General features: G+C 33.0%; 1 protein-coding gene across 4 annotated transcripts in view; it reads right to left on the reverse strand.

Annotated features, from left to right (window-relative positions):
• The window catches only part of LOC143226003 (uncharacterized), a 49,298-nt gene that overhangs the window by 6,918 nt on the left and 22,927 nt on the right, over positions 1 to 19,453 (reverse strand). For all 4 annotated transcript variants that reach the window (XM_076456361.1, XM_076456340.1, XM_076456351.1 and 1 more), the window contains 6 exons: positions 19,152 to 19,386; positions 17,681 to 17,814; positions 13,786 to 13,963; positions 5,854 to 6,001; positions 4,272 to 4,339; positions 3,781 to 3,917 (listed from right to left, as the gene is read on the reverse strand). In XM_076456361.1, coding sequence (XP_076312476.1) covers positions 3,781 to 3,917; positions 4,272 to 4,339; positions 5,854 to 6,001; positions 13,786 to 13,963; positions 17,681 to 17,814; positions 19,152 to 19,386 — 900 coding nt within the window. The remainder of the gene's footprint in view (positions 1 to 3,780; positions 3,918 to 4,271; positions 4,340 to 5,853; positions 6,002 to 13,785; positions 13,964 to 17,680; positions 17,815 to 19,151; positions 19,387 to 19,453) is intronic.

Genomic DNA, 19,453 nt, shown 5'->3' on the forward strand with positions numbered 1-19,453 from the left:
AATGATCCATTTTTCATCTTGCTTCACCACTACCTCTAGAGTCTAGACTATGGTGCTAATCAAAGACTTGGCTGTGCTTGCTGTCAATCTCCAAAACATTGTCAACCTGACCCATTCTTATCCATGTAGTTAATGGTATAAACACCAAAAACAAATTCTGCAAGTTTTACTTGACAATTAAAACAGTTAATAGTGATCTTATTTTCTTGCCAACTGTCTTTGATATACAACTCCAATTACAATCAAGGAAACAAGTATCAAAACTCCAAACATCAGTTGTTTTATTTACTAATAAAGATTTTATGCAATATTAATACTTTCATGTGTAAAATAAAATTCTGCTCTCTTTTAATTATTTTTAAACTAGAATTCAATATGTTTATTATACAAAGTAATTTTCCAAAAACGCCTAGGAGACTTTAAGACAACACTTGTCACAAATCTGTCATGCAGAGTGAAAACAAAAAGGTGGCACAATTTTAATTTCATTCAATTTGGTTTCTTATTCCTACTAAACCAGTGGTTCCCAATCAGGGGTGCGAGATAACATTTCAGTTTTTTTTTGTTTATATTAAGGGTACTGTCCTATATATTCAAAAATTATGTTTGATTTTTATTTCTTATTTTTCTTGTTACAGACGTAGCTTTTTACCTTGTTACAATAAACTATCGTTTCTACCGTCACTGGCACAGACCGAAATCTTAGTGTACAACTGTAAACAAACAAAATACGAAACGTAAACGTGACCTAAATACTCGGCACAACTAATTAGGTTAGGTTCGTGAACGCCATCATAAAGTGTCTATTATTTATTTATGTTATGTATTCACGTGATCGTAACTTGAGAAACTTCCAGAAGCATCCAGAATTAATTGATGATGTAATGTGACGTATATTCGAAAATGTTCTAGAAAGTTTTGCAGAGTATATAAACCTGTGCATGATGCTATAGTAGTCAGTGCATTGTTGATTCTGTGTTCATGCAAAAATAGTTCATTATGTTAAAGAAAAGGAAATGGAATGATGATTATGTGAAGTTTGGTTTCACTTGCATCGGAACAACTGAGGACCTGAAAAACCCCAGTGCATGCTTTGTGACGCTGTCCTTTCAAATGCAAATTTGAAGCCATCTAAGCTGCAGGAACACTTCAACAACTGGCATGGTGGAGCAGCTGTTGCAGGCCATGATGTTGAATCGTTGAAAGGTAGAAGGGCCCGCTTTGATTCTCAAGTAACCTTTCCAAAATTAGGTTTTATATCTGCTGACAAACCACTGCTGATAGCTTCATACCATGTTGCGTATAAAGTAGCCCAATCAAAGAAGCCCCATACAATTGCAGAAGAGGTGATAAAACCATGTGCATTAGAAATGACAACAATTGTTCTGGGAAAAGAAGCCTCAAACAAGCTTAAATTAGTGCAATAATTAGGACAAATTATTGGTCCTGTCTGTACCGACGATGCCCCTGCGATGCTAGGAAGTAAATCAGGATTTTTTGCATTGATGAAACAAGAGATGCCGCACTTGCAAGGTACTCACTCTTTTCTTCATCGACATGCTTTGGCATAAAAAACATTGCCTCCAAAGTTGAAAAAGGTCCTTGACACTTCTGCGAAGACCATCAACTGGATTAGGGGTTGCGCCCTAACCACCGCTTCTTCAAGTCACTTTGTGAAGATTTTGGAAGTGAGCATTTAGTTTTGCTGTTCCACACAGACGTCCGCTGGCTGTCACATGGGAGAGCTTTAACGCACTTCTTTGAACTGCAAGAAGTCAAAACTTTTCTGAAGGAACATGACTATGATCTGCCTGGAGAAATAGAATTACAAAAATTCAACCAAATGCTAGCCTATTTGAGTGATATTTTCAATCGTATGAATGACCTGAATGTATCTCTTCAAGGGAAAAACATAAACATATTGAAATGCTGCAAAAAGTTAAATGCTTTCAAAGAAAAGTTACATCTTTGGTGTTGACGAGTTATAAGAGGGAATCTCTCAAATTTTCCATCACTCGAAGAAATGGTAGGTGGGGATGAGTCTAATTCCATGTGTGTGTGAAGAAATTGTGAATCATTTGGAAATACTATCAAAGTCATTTGATGGATATTTTGGAGAACTGGAAACTTCTGAAGAATGGATTATTAATCCATACTCCTTCAATTTGGATAATATGTCAGATGATGAAGAAATGAAGGAAGATCTTATTGAACTGTGAACAAATCGAGTTCTTGAAATGCAGTTTAAAAGCAAAACTTTGGAACAATATTGGTGTTCAGCAATGGACATGTTTCCAAGACTTTGTGAAAAAGCACTAAATGTGCTCATCCCATTTGCGATGACATACTTATGTGAGTTTGGATGTAGTGCCCTTCTGTCAATCAAGACAAAATCTAGAAATCGTTTGGGCGCACAGGCAGACTTGCAGATTGCTATCAGCAACAAAGTGCAACGCTTTGAAAAACTCGTAAGAAATAAACAGGAACAAAAAAGTCATTACATTTAAATTGGCTTATGAACATTTGAATGTTTCAAGTCAAAGAAATTTTATTTCATGCATGGATGAAAATTTATTTTTTGTAGGCTATGCAGGGTTTATGCAACTTTAAGTTTGTTGTAATATTTTTTCTTTTCCAAATGTTTCCTTTTTGTTTATATATCATAAAAAACTAATTATAAAAATTTGTTTTGGCCACCTTCACCTTTATTCTTAAATAAATAATTACTGTGAGAGGAGCGAGAACATATTAAAATGTTTTAAGGGTGCGGGGCATAAAAAAGGTTGGGAATCACTGTACTAAACAATACTAAATAGCTAGACATTTGATGAAGTACTCATTTACTTCCAGGGAAGAAGTTATTGCTGTATGCATAGCTTACGGATTTTACTCTAAATAAATAAATAATCTTTAGGCATTTACCTAAATCAAAATTTTACTTCTCATTAAAACAATTTATTTTGATTGTCCATGCAATATATTGTAACCTATTCTTACTTAAGGCTATGCCACCTAGAGAGTTTCTTACAATTTTTGTTCTATGTAAACATATTAAAATGGAGATGCAATGCTTATCAAAGCTATTGACTTCATAGTCTCCATAATATACATACCTTAGGTGTAGAAACAGTCATCATTGATAAAGAATTGAAGAAAAATAATGGTAAGAAATAATTAAAAGCAATGTTTTAAAATATATATTACAATTAATAACTAAGTTTTTAATTATATTCTATAAATATTGAAAACAACCTGTAGGAGATAAACAGGTTTCAAAAAATATTAATGACTTTTGTGCAAAGTTATTCAAGGGTTATTTACACTATTCATTCCAAATTTAGAAGTGAAGAAATTTAGACTACAGTAAAGACAGCTAGTCAAAGTCACTCATCACCAATTCTTGGAGTACTCTCTTTTTTTTTTTAATCAAAAATTATGGAATTGACCATCACATTATAATGCCCCCATGACCAAAATGACAAGCATGATGGGATACGATCCTGGGACCTGCATACTTGAGTTGAGAACCCTAATGTTTCAAAATAAGCTACTTACAAATACAAAAATATTGCAGAATCTATAGTTCAAACTAGATACAAAGTGTCTGAATGTTTAATATAAATTTTTAAAAAGCTAAAATACATATTTTAAACATATTATCAATGATAATAAACTGTGAACTAAAATTAAAGAAATTAATCCCAATTCATAATACGAAATACATTAATTAGTTTCTTTAAATAAAGCTTCAAATACCTAATTAGTTTAAAACAAACTTACCGAAGCACCTTGCACATGATAAAGATGAACACAAGGAATACCATCATCAGCAAAACCTACAATCAGTGCTTGAAGGATGTGTCCTTGAGCCATTTCTTCAAAAGCAGCACAAGCTTCCACTGACCAGCCAAGTTCTTCTACAGAGAACAAAAGTCCACTAGTTACTCAAAATTACTATTATCAATAAGCACATGAATTATTCAACCTAATACAAACCAATTCTGACCTGTGGAAACAAAAGAATTAAAGACATAATTAACAAAGAGAAATGACATTTATGCTAGACCCAACATCATTAATTATCAAAAATTATGAATATATATAAAGCTAAAAACTTTGTATGGAGTTTCAGTAAACAGTTCACCAGTTCACAGATTAGGCTGTAATGGAACACTGAATTTTCAATCTAAATTTATACATTTATCTTTGAACTAAACAAAATCTAGTCTCTAAATTGAGTAATAAACATAAAAAAACAAAAAAAAACATACCATCAACAGGTTTTACACTTGCTAGATAGAACTCAGCTGCTTGGAAAGGCAATGTCATAAAATCACTCCTACAAGAACAAAAATCAAATGGAATTACCAATTCTTTAAAAATTACATTTTGGTTATAACTCATGTTTTTACCAATAAGAAATTTATAATAGTCATAAAACACTAGTATTCTTTAGTATATATGTTGGTACAGTAAATCTTTTTTATATACCAAGTTGTCAGGAAGATATCTAAAAAAAATGTTATTTCTGATTTATTTGCCAACCACAAATAAGGACGTAGGTACATGAATTGAAGTGGGGAAAAGTTATCATTACAAAATTAAACTACTGCTATACATTGAGATCAAGTAACTTTTAGTTCCTAATTTCAAGAAAACAAGAGAAATTTGAAGATATTAAATGTTGGACATATCTGGAAAATTTCTAAAAATAAATTATTTTTAAAGTAAACATGTTCCTAAAAACAAAGAATAACAGTAAGGAATAAACCTACCTGGATAACTAAGGGCATGAAAGAGAAAATTTGAGATGAATACTAGTTTAAACTGGCAGATAAGATGAAGATTTGTAGAACTATGAGGAAAGCTAAGGATTTGTTTCAAAAATAAATTATAATATGAAGAAGGGCTTATAAGAAACAGCTGTCTGATAATCCTAAGAACTTGTGAGTGAAAGTAAAGAGTGTGTAACTATGTTATATATTCTGTATCAGTTTCGACAAAACCTCTCTCACAATACCAGGGCTCATCAAGTCCTTTCGGATACAACTTACAAAGTAGTTGGTAAGCCAACCAAACTTAAACGACTGAAAAAAAAAAATCTACACAATTTAGTTAGCAATAAGCTAGATTTATTCTCCAAGAGACTACCACTTTCATTATCTATATGATTATAGACAACAACTACCAAACTTTCACAGTCTAAGATATACACTGTATCTGCTGCCGATATTTATATTAATAATCCTGATGTATTACCAATCAAATTACTGTAACAACTATTAACAAATATACATGCATAAGGTGCTAGAATGTACAACTGATTTTTACTATGAGGAAGTTATACACAGCCAGCAAAATTGATCACTGACCCTAAGTAAATATCTACAGACCATTACAGATAATAAATATTAAATGCTTATTTTGTGTCTTCCATATTTATGGAGCCACATCCTTCAAATTATTGCATGCCTAATACACAATAAATTTAAATTTTAATTGAATGACTGAATATGTAATTTATTTTTTCAATGTTTTGATAACTAGATGTATGACTAAACACTTTTGTTTATAAACATTAGTATTTTATCCAAAATGATTAAAGAATCAAAGTTTTTAAAAAATGCTTACACTTACAACAGCAATTAAAATACTGAAGACAACTTGTGAAACATTGCCCATTTAAAAAAAAAAACAACAACAATAAAAGTTTAGTTTCTCAGTTAAGAATTTTTCAAAATATAAAAATCTTTAAAAGTAATACACAATCAGATTCTCATAAGTCTTAGCTTCTTTTACAAGTTATCAACTGAATGTAGAGTTTCTAAAATCTGACAATCAAGTTTTCCTTACCGAATCTGTCTGAGAGAAGCAACAGGTAAGCAGGAATATCCACCATAATCAACAAATTTTACATCACACTGTTCCATATTGTCATAGACATGCACAATCTGTGCACGAAACCAACCATCCATGACAGGAGCAGCACAAATAACACCAGCTACAGAGGCAAGAAAGATTTAAGACAGCAATTAGAAAATAATTTATTCATAATATCAAAATGATAATAAAAATTTAATCTCGTTTGGCGAGTTCTATACGCAAGAACCACGTGCTAGAAATGTCTAATTTGGATCTATTAAACACAATAGTTAATATTGTGACATTCATAATTGTGTATGAACAATATAAAATTTAATTTTCACTTTCATTATATATTTTACTTTCTTAGACATGCCTAAAGTACAGTAAACATGAATTAGGTATGATATTAAAAAAAAATAAATATCCTTTTCACTTAATGGTTCATTTAATTTTAGTATAAGTAAACTTGGAGACATTTACTGTATTTGCTATTCTTGTTCAGTGCTGCCCTCTATATGCAAAAACTTATGTATGCCATAAGCCTTTTTATCTCTCCTTCACTGGAACTGACTGATTCCAATGCATCTCTCATACAAATCATCATGTGTCAACCCTCTGACAATAACAATGTGACATTCTTTCATGATGCAACTCCCTCTATTCATTTCTAACACTTCAAGTTTTGGAAGATTAAAGCACTGGTTTTTGAGGAAGAAGGGTGGAAAGTGTGAAAGGAGGTAAGTACCTATCAGAAATACATTTTCAGTATAGGAAAACTGTAACTTCCAATTCAGTACATTACCTCTGCTCACATAAATAGTTAGAATTCCAAACTGAATAGATGGAGGGACCATGTGAGGGAAAGAAAGAAGTACACCCTCCAAAGTGTCTGAAAGACACACCCTAAAAGGATATAATCAGATTCAAAATCTCATGTGGAGTATTGCACCACTTATGAACCACATATACACACTGTAGAAAGCTGTTGCTCATATGCTGCATCTTAGTCTGAATCATATAATGAACTAAAAGTATTTTTTTTTTATATTTTAATTTTACTGGAAATGTTCTACAGTTATTACACTACCTATCCTGTACCTATCTTCCTTCTGACCTACATCTGTACTGTAACTATCTGCAAGCTTCACATGTATGTGTGGTAATTGGATTGGTTTTGATATGTGGGACTAATGTGGAACTCTCTTGGTTTCTGCCAGACGGGCTTTCATCTTGTGTTATGATGATGCAGTCCAGCATCATATGAGTTAAAGCTATTAAGAAATGAGCAAAAACTTGCACCATACAATGACTAGCTGCATCTATACATGACTGATTAAACCTCTGGTAAAATGGCTCAACTAAAAATCAGAAAAAGATACTGTTGAATCAGCTAGAGACAAGAAAACTGTGTATTATGCCAATCCAAACACATAAGAGGTAATGAAATGAGCTTTTAGTAGTTGTCTTGCTGTTCAGGATGAGTCAAATGAAGAAAATCCAGATCTTGAAAAGGTAAGAAACAGACTCTGACATTCCAAAGACAGTTACTAATTTTAAGATCACTAGATGAAAAGGAAGTGGTGATCCTCACTTTACAACTTATCAATAATGTTCACTTTACAATGTGTGCATGACATTGTGCAACTTCCACTTCATTATTAGGATGCTGAGACAGTTAAAGCCAGAAGGTTTAATTGCATTGCACATCAACAGTTTTTACAACTGAAGATGATAGATAGGAAATTCAGTTGAAAAAGTGTTGTGTCCCTTGTTTTCTCATGCATCTGGTACTTTTGTTAATATCTGTGAGGCAGTGCTTCAATTACAATAAATAAATATTCAGTAGATAGTGAATTTACATTAAATGAGAAGAATAATAGAAAGATTCATGTTATGTTTCAGAGAAAGCAGTTTTCCTGCTATTTTTCAGAATGAGTAGTGCAAAATATTTTGACTAACTGAACTGAATTAAAACAATTGAGTGGTTAAAATTATCAGTAGTTAATGAAATTCATGATAAGTAGCTTAGATATTACAACAAACGTGAACTTGGTATAACCAGCATTTTATTTTGTCGAGATACAATATTTTCAATCATATTCACTGAACTCTTTAGTAAAACACACAGTTTTTTAAATATCTTTACTGAAATTATTTAAGTTCAAGGTGCATGAAAATGTAGGCTGTGAGTGTGCTACAGGGGGTTAGAAAGTAACTTCCATATTGTAAAGCTTTGTAAATCACAAAAAAGCTGTAACTAAATTCCTAAATAGAAATAAAGAAAATAGTGTAAATGTTAGTGAATTCTAAACGTCAAAAGTATGGGTTGGCATCATCTAACCAATGTTGGCATACATATATAAGAATCAGCTTTACAGTTCCAACTCCATTCCTTTACTACTTATCATTTTTTTATACTGCAAATGCATTTCTGGTAAGTGCTTAGCTCCTTTCACACAAAGCTATCTTCTTTCTGCCCCTAAGCATTGTTAAAACATTTTAATGGTCAGTGCAGTCTATACACCATACAAATTTCATTCCACTTTTCAACACGCAGATAGCATGCAACTACCCTCCACCAACAGTAACAGTACTGCAGCACCTACAATGGCACAGTTAAGTCTGATGTTCTCACTCAATTCGCACTTTCGAGAATTGGCAGAATCTAAAATGAAGAATACCAACAGTGGAGAGGAAAGGTGGAAAATATTAACTTCCAATACTGTCTTACCTCTTCTCACATAAAGCTAGAATTCATCATTGAAATAGTGAATGAGGCAGTATCTGTGCCTAATGTTGAAACCAAACAGAAAGTGACTGCCTGGAAAAACTGGGGTGCTCAGAGATAAAACCAAAGCAAACATGTTGGGCACCACACTACTTTGAGAATAGGTATGCTCTACATAACAGAAGGAAGGAAACAACTTAGAAATGTGTGGGAAAAAAGGATCTGTACAAGCTTAATTCATTCTGAGAGGTGCAATCCCTAGAAAAATAACTATTTCAAATTATCCACCATTGTACAAACCAGATTAGAAAACAGCCAGCTCCTGTAGGTCAGGAGTTGCTATGTAAATGAAAACTCAAAGCTAACTCCATAGTTGCATGAGGAAAAATGGCAAGTCAAGAGACAGTTCATCAAAATATGATGGCAGTAATAAACAAATAGTCTTGGCAACAAATAGATCTATCCAACCTCAAATCTGAATACGCCAGCCTAACTAGTTTATGAATCCAACCAGTTAGAGTGACAGGGAAACAAATGGGTTCCAGGAAATAAAAAAATCAAGAACAGTATGTGCCATGTAACACCACAAAAAGGGAACCAAACAAATCATAATTGGAATAAAAGTACATGTGGTAGGTGGAAGGTAAAGAAATGGAAGAAAAAGCCAAACCACTTTAATGAGAAAAGATCAGTCTTGATGTAGAACAACATGAGAGGAATGGTAGAGAATTCTGTTAATGTGAATGGTATAAATATCTGACTGAAAGTTAGGAGGGAAATGAAATAGACTTTGAGGGAGAAATGGTATGTGAAACATGCTGGCAAAGGTTCAAAGAGAGGATGACAAAGGGTATAAAGACCATAATGAAGTCCCAGTCACATAATTCAAAGTAATGGAGAGGAAGCAGGACATGAAAGGAGGAAAAAAGAAAGTAAATGACAGGAAAGGACAAATTTCATGAAACTAGGACAAGACCTCCTGATAGCGAGACATGGTCTGAGTGGACAAGTCATTGACAAACAACCAGGTGAAAAATTGGGAAAGATGAGGAATGAAAGGATGGGAAGAACAGAAACCATACAGAAGAGACCAGAGGTGGAAGTAAACCACTGTTTTTCATAAATTGACATAGTAGAAAGTCTAATAAATTGTACAAAGAAAGAATCATTAAGTACAAGTCAGTCCTTAAGTTGACGCAAGGAACATGACAAAAGCCATGTGTGAAGATGGAGGATGGTGACATCTGGATGAACAATGTTTGACTGAAGTCGAAAGAGAGGGAATAATGGAAGAGGTAAGGGTAGGAAAGGTTGCAATATCTCCTCAATTGTAGGGCCATTAAAGATATACCCATTGATGTTACCTCTATATTAATTTGAACTCTTCTTGAGGAGATATCTCTCACTTTTCTTGGAGGGTTGATGGTAACCCAAAGGGCAGTAATAATTTTCTGACTGTTCAGGGGGAAATTGGCCACAGTAGATGCCATCTGATCTGTGTGCCCTGGTGGAAGATGAACCATGCCAAAGGGCCATCTTTCATCTTACTCTCTGAACTTGATCTTGCCATCATCTTTCTTCCATTGGTAAATAATTGCATGGTAGCAGTAACTGACTGTATCAAACAGGCAACTACTCAATTTTTCCTAAGGCCTCAACACATTTTACATGGGATCCTCACCATGGTGGAGTTTTGCTTGCCAGAAGGCATGAAAGGCTAAAAAAAACAGGCCTAGAATACCTTCCAAAGGTATCCCTCTCTTTCTAACCACATCATTTATCAACAGGCCCATGTCCATGCTCAGCAAGTCAGAAAAGAATCTTGGATTAAGTTCAAAACTAGCATCTTTCCTACTACCAGTTTCAAAACCATCTGGGACAAGATTTGGAAGGTCAATGGGAAATATGTCTCCCATCCCTTTCCATCTTGCTTTCCAATGGCCAGAAAGTTGCTGATGTACAGATACTCCCAGTGAAAGCTGTTCTTGTGCCTCAAGCATTTCTATTTCTCTCCCTGCCCCCTTCTTGGCCATTAAGTCCAGGGCAATGCAACTGCATCTTTCCATTTTGGCTTATTGTCTCTAAAACTATAATTGCTACACCAGTGGAACTAAAACTGTTCTACATTGGTTGGACCTGGTGACATTCATTATAAGATGATGCATCATCTCTCTCCTGCCTTTCTTGTTATTCTTCCACTTGTTTTTGACCAGATCTAGCAGAAAAATGTTTTTTCCTGATGCTTCACACTGAGGTATTGTCCTCCCTTTCTCTAAGCCTGGGAAGGATCCCAAGATTCCTTCTAATTATTGTCCAATTGTTTTTACTAATTATCTTTGTAAGGTCTTAAGAGAGGCTAGTTAATGTTTGTCTTGTGTGGTTCCTCAAATTGAGCAATCTCCTTTCGCCCACCCCATGCAGGTTCCATCAACAGTGCTCCACCATAGATCACCTGATTCAACTTGAAACATTGACCAGGGAAGCCCTCCTCAAAAGGGAACATCTTGTTTTCCTGTTCTTTGAACTTAAGAAGACTCATGACATTATGTGGAGGTACAGCAATTTGTGGGAAATCCATTCCTATGGGTTGCACAGCCATTTATACATTTGTATTTAGAACTTTTTCCTGGACAAGCTATTCCATGTCCACATAGGTTCAAGTTCCTGTGGAACAAAATGGAAAAGTGTTAGAGCCCTTCATAGCTTTGTCTTGAGTGTCACACTTTTCAGTATCAAGGTTAATGCTATCACTACTAAACTTCCTCCTACTGTTGCAAATGGGCTCCATGTTGATGACATCCACATCTTGTGTCAGTTGTCAAGTTTGAGGTTTCTTGAGTGGCAGCTTAAGGCTGCCACCAGTTGCTTGTTGAAATGGACCACAGCTTATTACCAACCCCATCTGTGACCTTCCCATAAGTAATCTGAAGGAGGAGGATACTCCTAATTGGAAGTACCATTTTCTCTTTGTTGAACATCTTTCAAACAATTCTTCTCTTTTTGTTTATATGGATGGTTCAAAACCATGTGACTCTGTGTTCTGCCATGGTTTGTTCGGCTCAGTGGTTGTTCACATGATCCCCTCTACAGTTTCTGTGTTCACTGCTAAGTTTTTTGCCATTTCTCTTGCCCTGGGTTATGTAGCAGATACACAGTACACCAATTCCACTCTTTACAATGACTCTCTTAGCTCTCTACTAGCCCTAGAATCACTTCACATTAGTTCTCACCCTATTCTCATCGATATTCAACAGCAGCTAACCCATTTTTCTCTATCTTCTGTGAGTATCCAGTTTTCTGAATACATGGCCATATCAGTATTTGCAGGAATGATCTTACTGACACCATGACCAAGTCCATCTGCTCTGGTAGCATCAGTCATGGCTATCCCATACATGGACTGAGGTCCTATACTGAAGGCTTGGCTTCACACTAGTCAGCAGTCAGTTTGTAGTGAGCAACATCATAACTAGCTTTACCAGATCAAACCTTTTGTTGTTCTTTGGCCACGCTGTTTCCTTAAGGATCAAAAGGAGGAAGTGTCCTAGATAGATTAGTTTTTAACATATTTTTTTTAATCTGGGATTGATTCACCAATGTGCAGCCTTTGTGACACTGATATTTTGCGATCATTCCAGTGTTATGACTCTGAATGATGGTATAATTTTAGACATGTTTTTTTTTTCCCCTGTGGGTTTACCCCTGATGTTGAACAGTGTCACTGGCAATGATGACACTAACTGTCTGTGTTTTTAACTTTTTATAAGCTATTGGCATCTTTAATTCTATTTTCATCTTTTATTCAAATTTTGGACATTGTTTCATTTTAACTTCTACTAATTTTACGTTTACATTTTTTAAGGGTTCTTTGGCACAGATAGCCGAAGTTGCTTCATGCCAATAAAATGCCAACTAACCAACCAATTTTTATTCCTTCGTGTGCTGAAACCTTTGCTACACATGAAACTGTAAATAGATAGCCTGTAGATAGCCTCTGTAAGAGTGTTTTGAACTGAAAGATAAGAGCCAAGCTGAAATGACTAAACTATGCTCCTTGTCATTAACACCACTGGTACAAGAGCAAACCTGCAAGCATAATGCCACAATAATTCAGGTGCCATCAACAACTAGCAGTCAGAAAGACTGAGGTAGACAAGGGGCTCTGTAACTTGGAAGAGGTTGAGTTAACACTGCCTAAAAGGTCCTAAAATATTTACTAACAACCTCATATACAACAATTACCATACAGCAAGCCTTACAGCAGATCCCAGTACTGAGGCAGCACTCGTTTGTTTCTACCCTAACATTAACTGTAACAGCATCATCAATACGTATTGAAATGAAAAAATGAACATTAAATAAAATTAATTATACCATTTTCTTCTCTGCACTGAACTGTAGTACTAATCAGAAATTACTAAATTACTACTATTAAACTTTTCATATGTGCTTCTTTTTCATTTTAAAGACTTTATCACCATACTTGGTACCACTGAAACACAAATTAATATTTTCAGTCAGAGGCAACAAATCACAACAACAACCCACCAGCTCTTTCCCACACAAATAACATTAATAGAAAGGCCATAATACACACTCTCAAGCTCATGAAACTACATTTTATTGGAGTATTGTTAGACTAAGCTGAGAGGATTCCAATTTTTACATAAGTTACTTTAATTAAAAAGATATATAACAGTAGATAAAAAATTCACATGCTAAATAAAAACTTGTAGTATCCACTTGAGATGCATTGTACTTGTTTAAAAACTCAAACATCTTTCTTAACCTTTGCTGAGTTTGACAAAGTTCGGTGTCCAAAAAAATTCATACAATTTTCAAGTATGCATTTTAGGCCATATAAAATTTACTGTCACCAGAATAAAATGTCCAAAAAATTGCTATAACTTATATGGCTTTTTAAGCCAAAAATAGGTTAAAACTATCTGGCATTCAGGGCATGAATATGATATTCACATACAAAAATGTTATGCCAGACTGTAATTCTATGGACATCAAAATCAATTACTGTATCTATAATGAGCATTTTGTAAAAGAGAATCTTCTCTTCCTATGGGTTAAGATTTGTTAACAAAACAATCTTGAAAATAACTTGTTTTCTCTTTTCAAAAGATAACATTTTAAACTAATTTCACATCTAATCATCTAAATATTCATAAAAACACACTCACCTTCAACAGGATATGGTAGTGCTGGTGTTTCTGTCTGAACATAACAAGTTACCATACACTGATCGAGTCTACTCAGTGATGTATATGTTGGATGTGTAGGTTGTTGGAGGAAGAAATGTCCAGCATTAACCATGCTGGACAAAATAACATCGCAAGACACGCCTTCTGGTAGGTGAAGCTAATGATGAAATTTCAGTTCAGATATAGTTACATAAAGTTTGCAAGGGCTTTACGAAACATGTTACAATTATTAGTTTTTCATATAATATGGAAAAAAACCTTTTTTCAGTTATTATATACTATCAGTTAAAGTTAACGTAATAGCATTACCTGACATTTTTATATTATGCACTGATTACAAAACCTATGTATAAAAACATTTTTAAGCCTAAATAATGAATATTGTATAATAATCTAATACTTACTTTTGTAAGATAGGATTTTTTATACATAAAAACAAGTTAGATGTCTTATAAATTTTTATTGCTTTCATTTACAAAGAAAAAAATTATAGTTTAAAGGTTTTCTTTGATAAAAACCAAAATTACAAAACTAAAATTTCATATTTTTCTTTTGAAACTGAAAGAATAATAAGTATCACAATGATTAATTTTTGTTTACTTAAGTAACACCATATTCTTAGTGATCACAAACATCTTGAAAAGAATTAGATCAGATACATATGTAGCAATCAGAGTAAACCCAACAAGTACTCAACACTCAAACAATTTAAACATTTAAATATATTTAGTTTTACAGAGCAAATATTCATACTTTTTTTGTTTCCACCAAATATACTGCACTTGCCAAATGACAATTCCATGAAACATGATACAAAGTTTGTCAAAATTTCTAAATTATATATATAAAAAAATTTGCTTATGAAACTTTGTACTGCACTCAGCAAAAGGTCTTTACTTATCATTTAATTGTTTATATTCACTTCAATTTTTGGTGTCTCTGGAAGTCTGAGAAATACATAAAAACTACAATAATTGCACTTCTTTTCTAACTAAGCTTGCTAAAAGAAAACAATACTGTTTCTGCAAAGAAAAGCATACAGAAACTATACAAGATGTTTAAAAAACAATTTCTTTAAAAGTGATGCTAAGCAAGTTTCATATTTTATAAATACACACACACAAATAAATAAATAAATATAGCCTACTTCATGATTTTTTTTGTTGTTGTTGTTACTCTTACAATTAGAAAAGTCAAAAAGCTACCAAATGTATTCTAAAGACTTCTGTTATGGGTATTAAAACTTTAATTGAAATAAAGTACAGAACAATGTTTCAACCTTCTTAGATCATCTTCAGATTAACAAACCTACCAAATGAAATTGGCCTTGTGACTGTCATGCAACTTGCTGAACAATGTAAACGATTTTTAATTTTGGAAATATAATCAAACTAAAAAACTCAAAATGATAATGCTAATAATCACAATCACCATGTCAATAGAGTTTCAGTGTCAATAAAATATGCTGGTCTCTGGACCAAATGTAACTGAAGATACCATCTGGATAGAAATAATCACTAAAGTCACTGAAGAACCTGATAAACATGACCATATGTTGGATTACAACAGCAGAAGTAAGAACTTTACCACAGAGCATTGTCTGTGAAACAGCAAGATTGAGTAGAAATATTACCTCAACAGACTGTTCAATTGTAAAATGCTCAGACATTTTGAAACTACTGCAACAGTGATGATGCATAAGAACAGCAGTGATTTCATTTGTGAAGAACACCACAAATATTAAATCAGAAGTTTAAGAACAGACTCAAATCTTGCTTGAATGCAACTCATTTCACATCATGATTGTGACTTTCTCAAATTATTTAGGCACAAAGTCTTTGACACTCATTCAAACAACTGAGAATGGAAGAAAGTATTTGATACTACAGTTACGATCCGTTTTAAAGCATTTAATGCTCCACATGTGCTTGGTCATTTTCAATGACTTATAACCATGCAACTTTACATCCTATAACTTTTAATTCAATAACTGCATCTTTACAAGATTTGTCAACCTTATAGGAGACAATAGAAGTCTTGTATACCAAAAATCAGATATTTAAATAAAGTATTTCTATGTGAGATTTACCTGTGAATTTACAAAACCTTTACTGAGTCAGTCTGAGTGAAAGATGATTCTCATGTTAAGAATAAAAATATGCTTTCATCTTAGTTTTTAAATTTCATTTACATAACCTCTTGAGCTGCTAAATGAATAATAAAAATTGGTCTGAAAATTCTATATCTGCTATTTTCTCTACCCTAACAATATCAGCTTTGGGCAATCTGACCAACTTGTAACCATCAAGTAACAAAACAAAATAATACAAAATAAATTACCCTTTCTAGAATGTCTGCACATCATGATAAACAGTTAAATACAATTTCTACAGTTGAAGATGATAGTTTTTGGTTTTTGTTTGTGCTGTTCATTTATCTTTTCATTTACTGCCAATGTGTCACAGACATCTTCTGTAGAAGAAACCTAAGTTCAATACACTATGTATTTATACTATTCAGAAGTATAAATAAAAGCCTTGAACTGAAAAATGGGAACATAACACTTAACATCTGACAACCCGTAAAGTACATTATTGACACATTGAACTCAGCAACAGCCCTTCTAAGTATGTTTATTCTCAGGCATAGCAAAAATCTTTTTTTTTTATTAAGTCTATCAGCAAGAGACACTAATATATTTTCTTCTCATACCAAATTTATACATTCATGGATTTTAAATATGCAAATCCAAGCAAGAAACTCACGATTCAAAAAATTATTTTAAAAAATTCAATAACTGATGCAAATATGAAATTTACTCAATCATACATTAACACTAAAATGACTTAACTTGAAAAGTATTCTAAGCATGTATGATATACTAGCTTTTGTTGTCACGTGACAACTTGGTCTCAATTTTCACTTTGTCAGTTAGGTTGAAGGAAAGTTCTTGGAATTTTGTTTCATAATTAGAACCCAATTTTTATTACGTTCTTATAAATATATTAATTAATTTCAAGAAATCTGGAGAATACAACAGCTAACTTGAATCATGCAATTTTGTATTGTTGTAACATCATTTTTTTCTTTCACTGGGCTGGATCTTTCAATTTATTTGGTGAGAATAATTCAAATGTCCAACTCACATAATGCATCTCAGAATGGCTGGTATGAGTATTAACACTTTTACTGATGAAAAGAGAACAATGTTTCAACCTTCCTAGGTCATCTTCAGGTTAAGAGAGAGTTTGCAAGTGACCGTTGGTGGACACGTCTTAGGATTTAACGGGTACGGGATTGTAGGTGGCATTGCAGTTGGATGTTAGGTTATTAATTAGTATAGGAATAAAGGTGTTCCTTTATATTGGTTTAATTTTGGTTTTAGTTTCTGTGTAAGCAGGGCTTTTTTGATTTTGCATTTGTTTATATATTCGTTTCCCTACTTAGTAGCTGGATATTTTCTATAGTTATGTTGTGTTCATTTGATATGCAATGTGTGTGTGTGTATGTTTTCTTATAGCAAAGCCACATCAGTTATCTGCTGAGACCACTGAGGGGAGTCGAACCCCTGATTTTAGCATTGTAAATCCATAGTATTACTGCTGTAGTAGTGAAAGTGTGGTCAGTAGTAGAAATAGTAATACATGCTTAAGTTATTTAGCTGTACAACCATTTTATATTTAATTTGTAATACTTCAACAGGCTGTTTGAGAGTAATATTTACTTGGAGTGATATATGCTAATAACCATGAAGAATATTTTTTCTGAAACCTTCATGTCTGTAGCAAGAACAATTGTTATGTTTCATTAGATACAGAGAACACAGAGAAGTCAATATTTATGTAGAAGCATAAAGCAAAAACCAATATCTTACCTGCAAGGTACGTGGTACTGGAATGCCATGTGTGATAGGAATGTTCACTTGGGCTAATGTCAGGGATGAAAACCGACTAGCAGGAAATCGTTTCCTGATAAGCTGAAGAGCACTGCGGATTTCTTCTGGAGTACCTGTTGCGTAGTAGCAATTGTATCTATCACATTGTGAACTGAGTTACCATATTTTTATTTTTATTTCTCCTCAATCTTATGCAGTAAGTTTCCTGAACAAAAGTAAACAGCTACACTAATATTGCTTATTTAAATTCATTTTGCAAAGCAATGAACATTCTGATAGCCTGATATTTTTAACCCAACTTTTCAAAGGAAACAACAGTCTTGCAATATCTTGGATTTCTTTAACAAGCATTTCCATCTAATCTTACATCACAGTTCATTCAGTTTATTTCAAATAAAAAATGTCAAGGTATATGTGCAATGACTGAGCATTAAAATATTTTTAAAACTTACTAAATATGATTTAAAACTATAAAAATAAGAAATTAACTATAAACTGAAAGACGAAAAAGAACATAAAATTTGAAACATTAATATTGTAAATTCTTTGTAAACTTAGGCTTTGATGTCTATTTTCTTAATTTCCTGTTTGTCACAAACATAGTTAACCCACTAGTTATTTTTCTTATACATTTTATTCATATGTTCATAAGATACAAGTATTTTTTATTCACGTTCAAAGACTATAAATAATTTACATTATGTCTCACTATTCTAAACTTTGCACTTTTATTAGAAAGTCTCTGGTAGTTTTAGCATCAAATAAAAATAGTTTATGAAAATAATTCCATAAGCATTAAAAGAAAATAAAAAATTTAAATAACAGTGACTAACAATTAAGTCACCACTTTTACTTCAATGCTTCATCAAGACTAAATGTTGGTTAAGATTCTTAAACTATGGCAGTGAGTACATAAAATCTAGAATCATTTTATTGTCAATAGTGAGTTTTAAAAAAAACAATACTGAAATACTACATTCTCACATTATTGAAGAATTATCTTTATCGCTGGTTTTCCCAATTGAGTATGCATAGTTCATTCATATTTTTTCAGTTACAGTAAATGGTGATGACCTTAGCATTTATAAAGACACAATAATTCAGGACTCAAAACTAATTAACCCTTTCATAATACTCTCCTTAGACTAGCCAGTCACCAAAATTGAAAGATCAGAGAACACATTAGCAAAATCTACCAAATCTTTCACACATACACACACAAATTCAGTATGCATGTGGATTTCTAACATCAAGTAAGAACTTTGTTTTTGTTGTTGTTTTACTTTTTTTTTTAGTTATACCTATTATCAACTGATATGATTTACATTCATTAATAAACATTTTCATTATGGTTACAGTTAATTTTAGAAAACTGCTTTCTATCTGAAACTACTGCATTTATCTACCTCACATAAGTTTAAGAAACTAGTTTGATAATATAGACTTGTACCTTCAACACCACAAAGTTTGAAGTCCTTGCTGAAAGGATGTCTCTTTATAATCACACTAGCATTGGAACAATTTTTTATGTATTTCACATGTTTACCCTGACGCCCAATCAGACGCCCACAAAGCTCTTGTGGAATCTCAAACTCGTAGATAATGCTGTATTCACAACCCTTAGGATTAGGAGGTTCTGAACTTGGCTGGATGTCACTCCCACCTTTTCCACTATCACTTGAGTGCTAATAATAAAAAATAAAAGACAAGATTAATAAGCAATAATATAACAGGGTGACAATCCAATTACAA

The sequence above is a fragment of the Tachypleus tridentatus genome, chromosome 1 (genome assembly GCF_004210375.1).
Source record: "Tachypleus tridentatus isolate NWPU-2018 chromosome 1, ASM421037v1, whole genome shotgun sequence".
Lineage (NCBI taxonomy): Eukaryota > Metazoa > Arthropoda > Merostomata > Xiphosura > Limulidae > Tachypleus > Tachypleus tridentatus.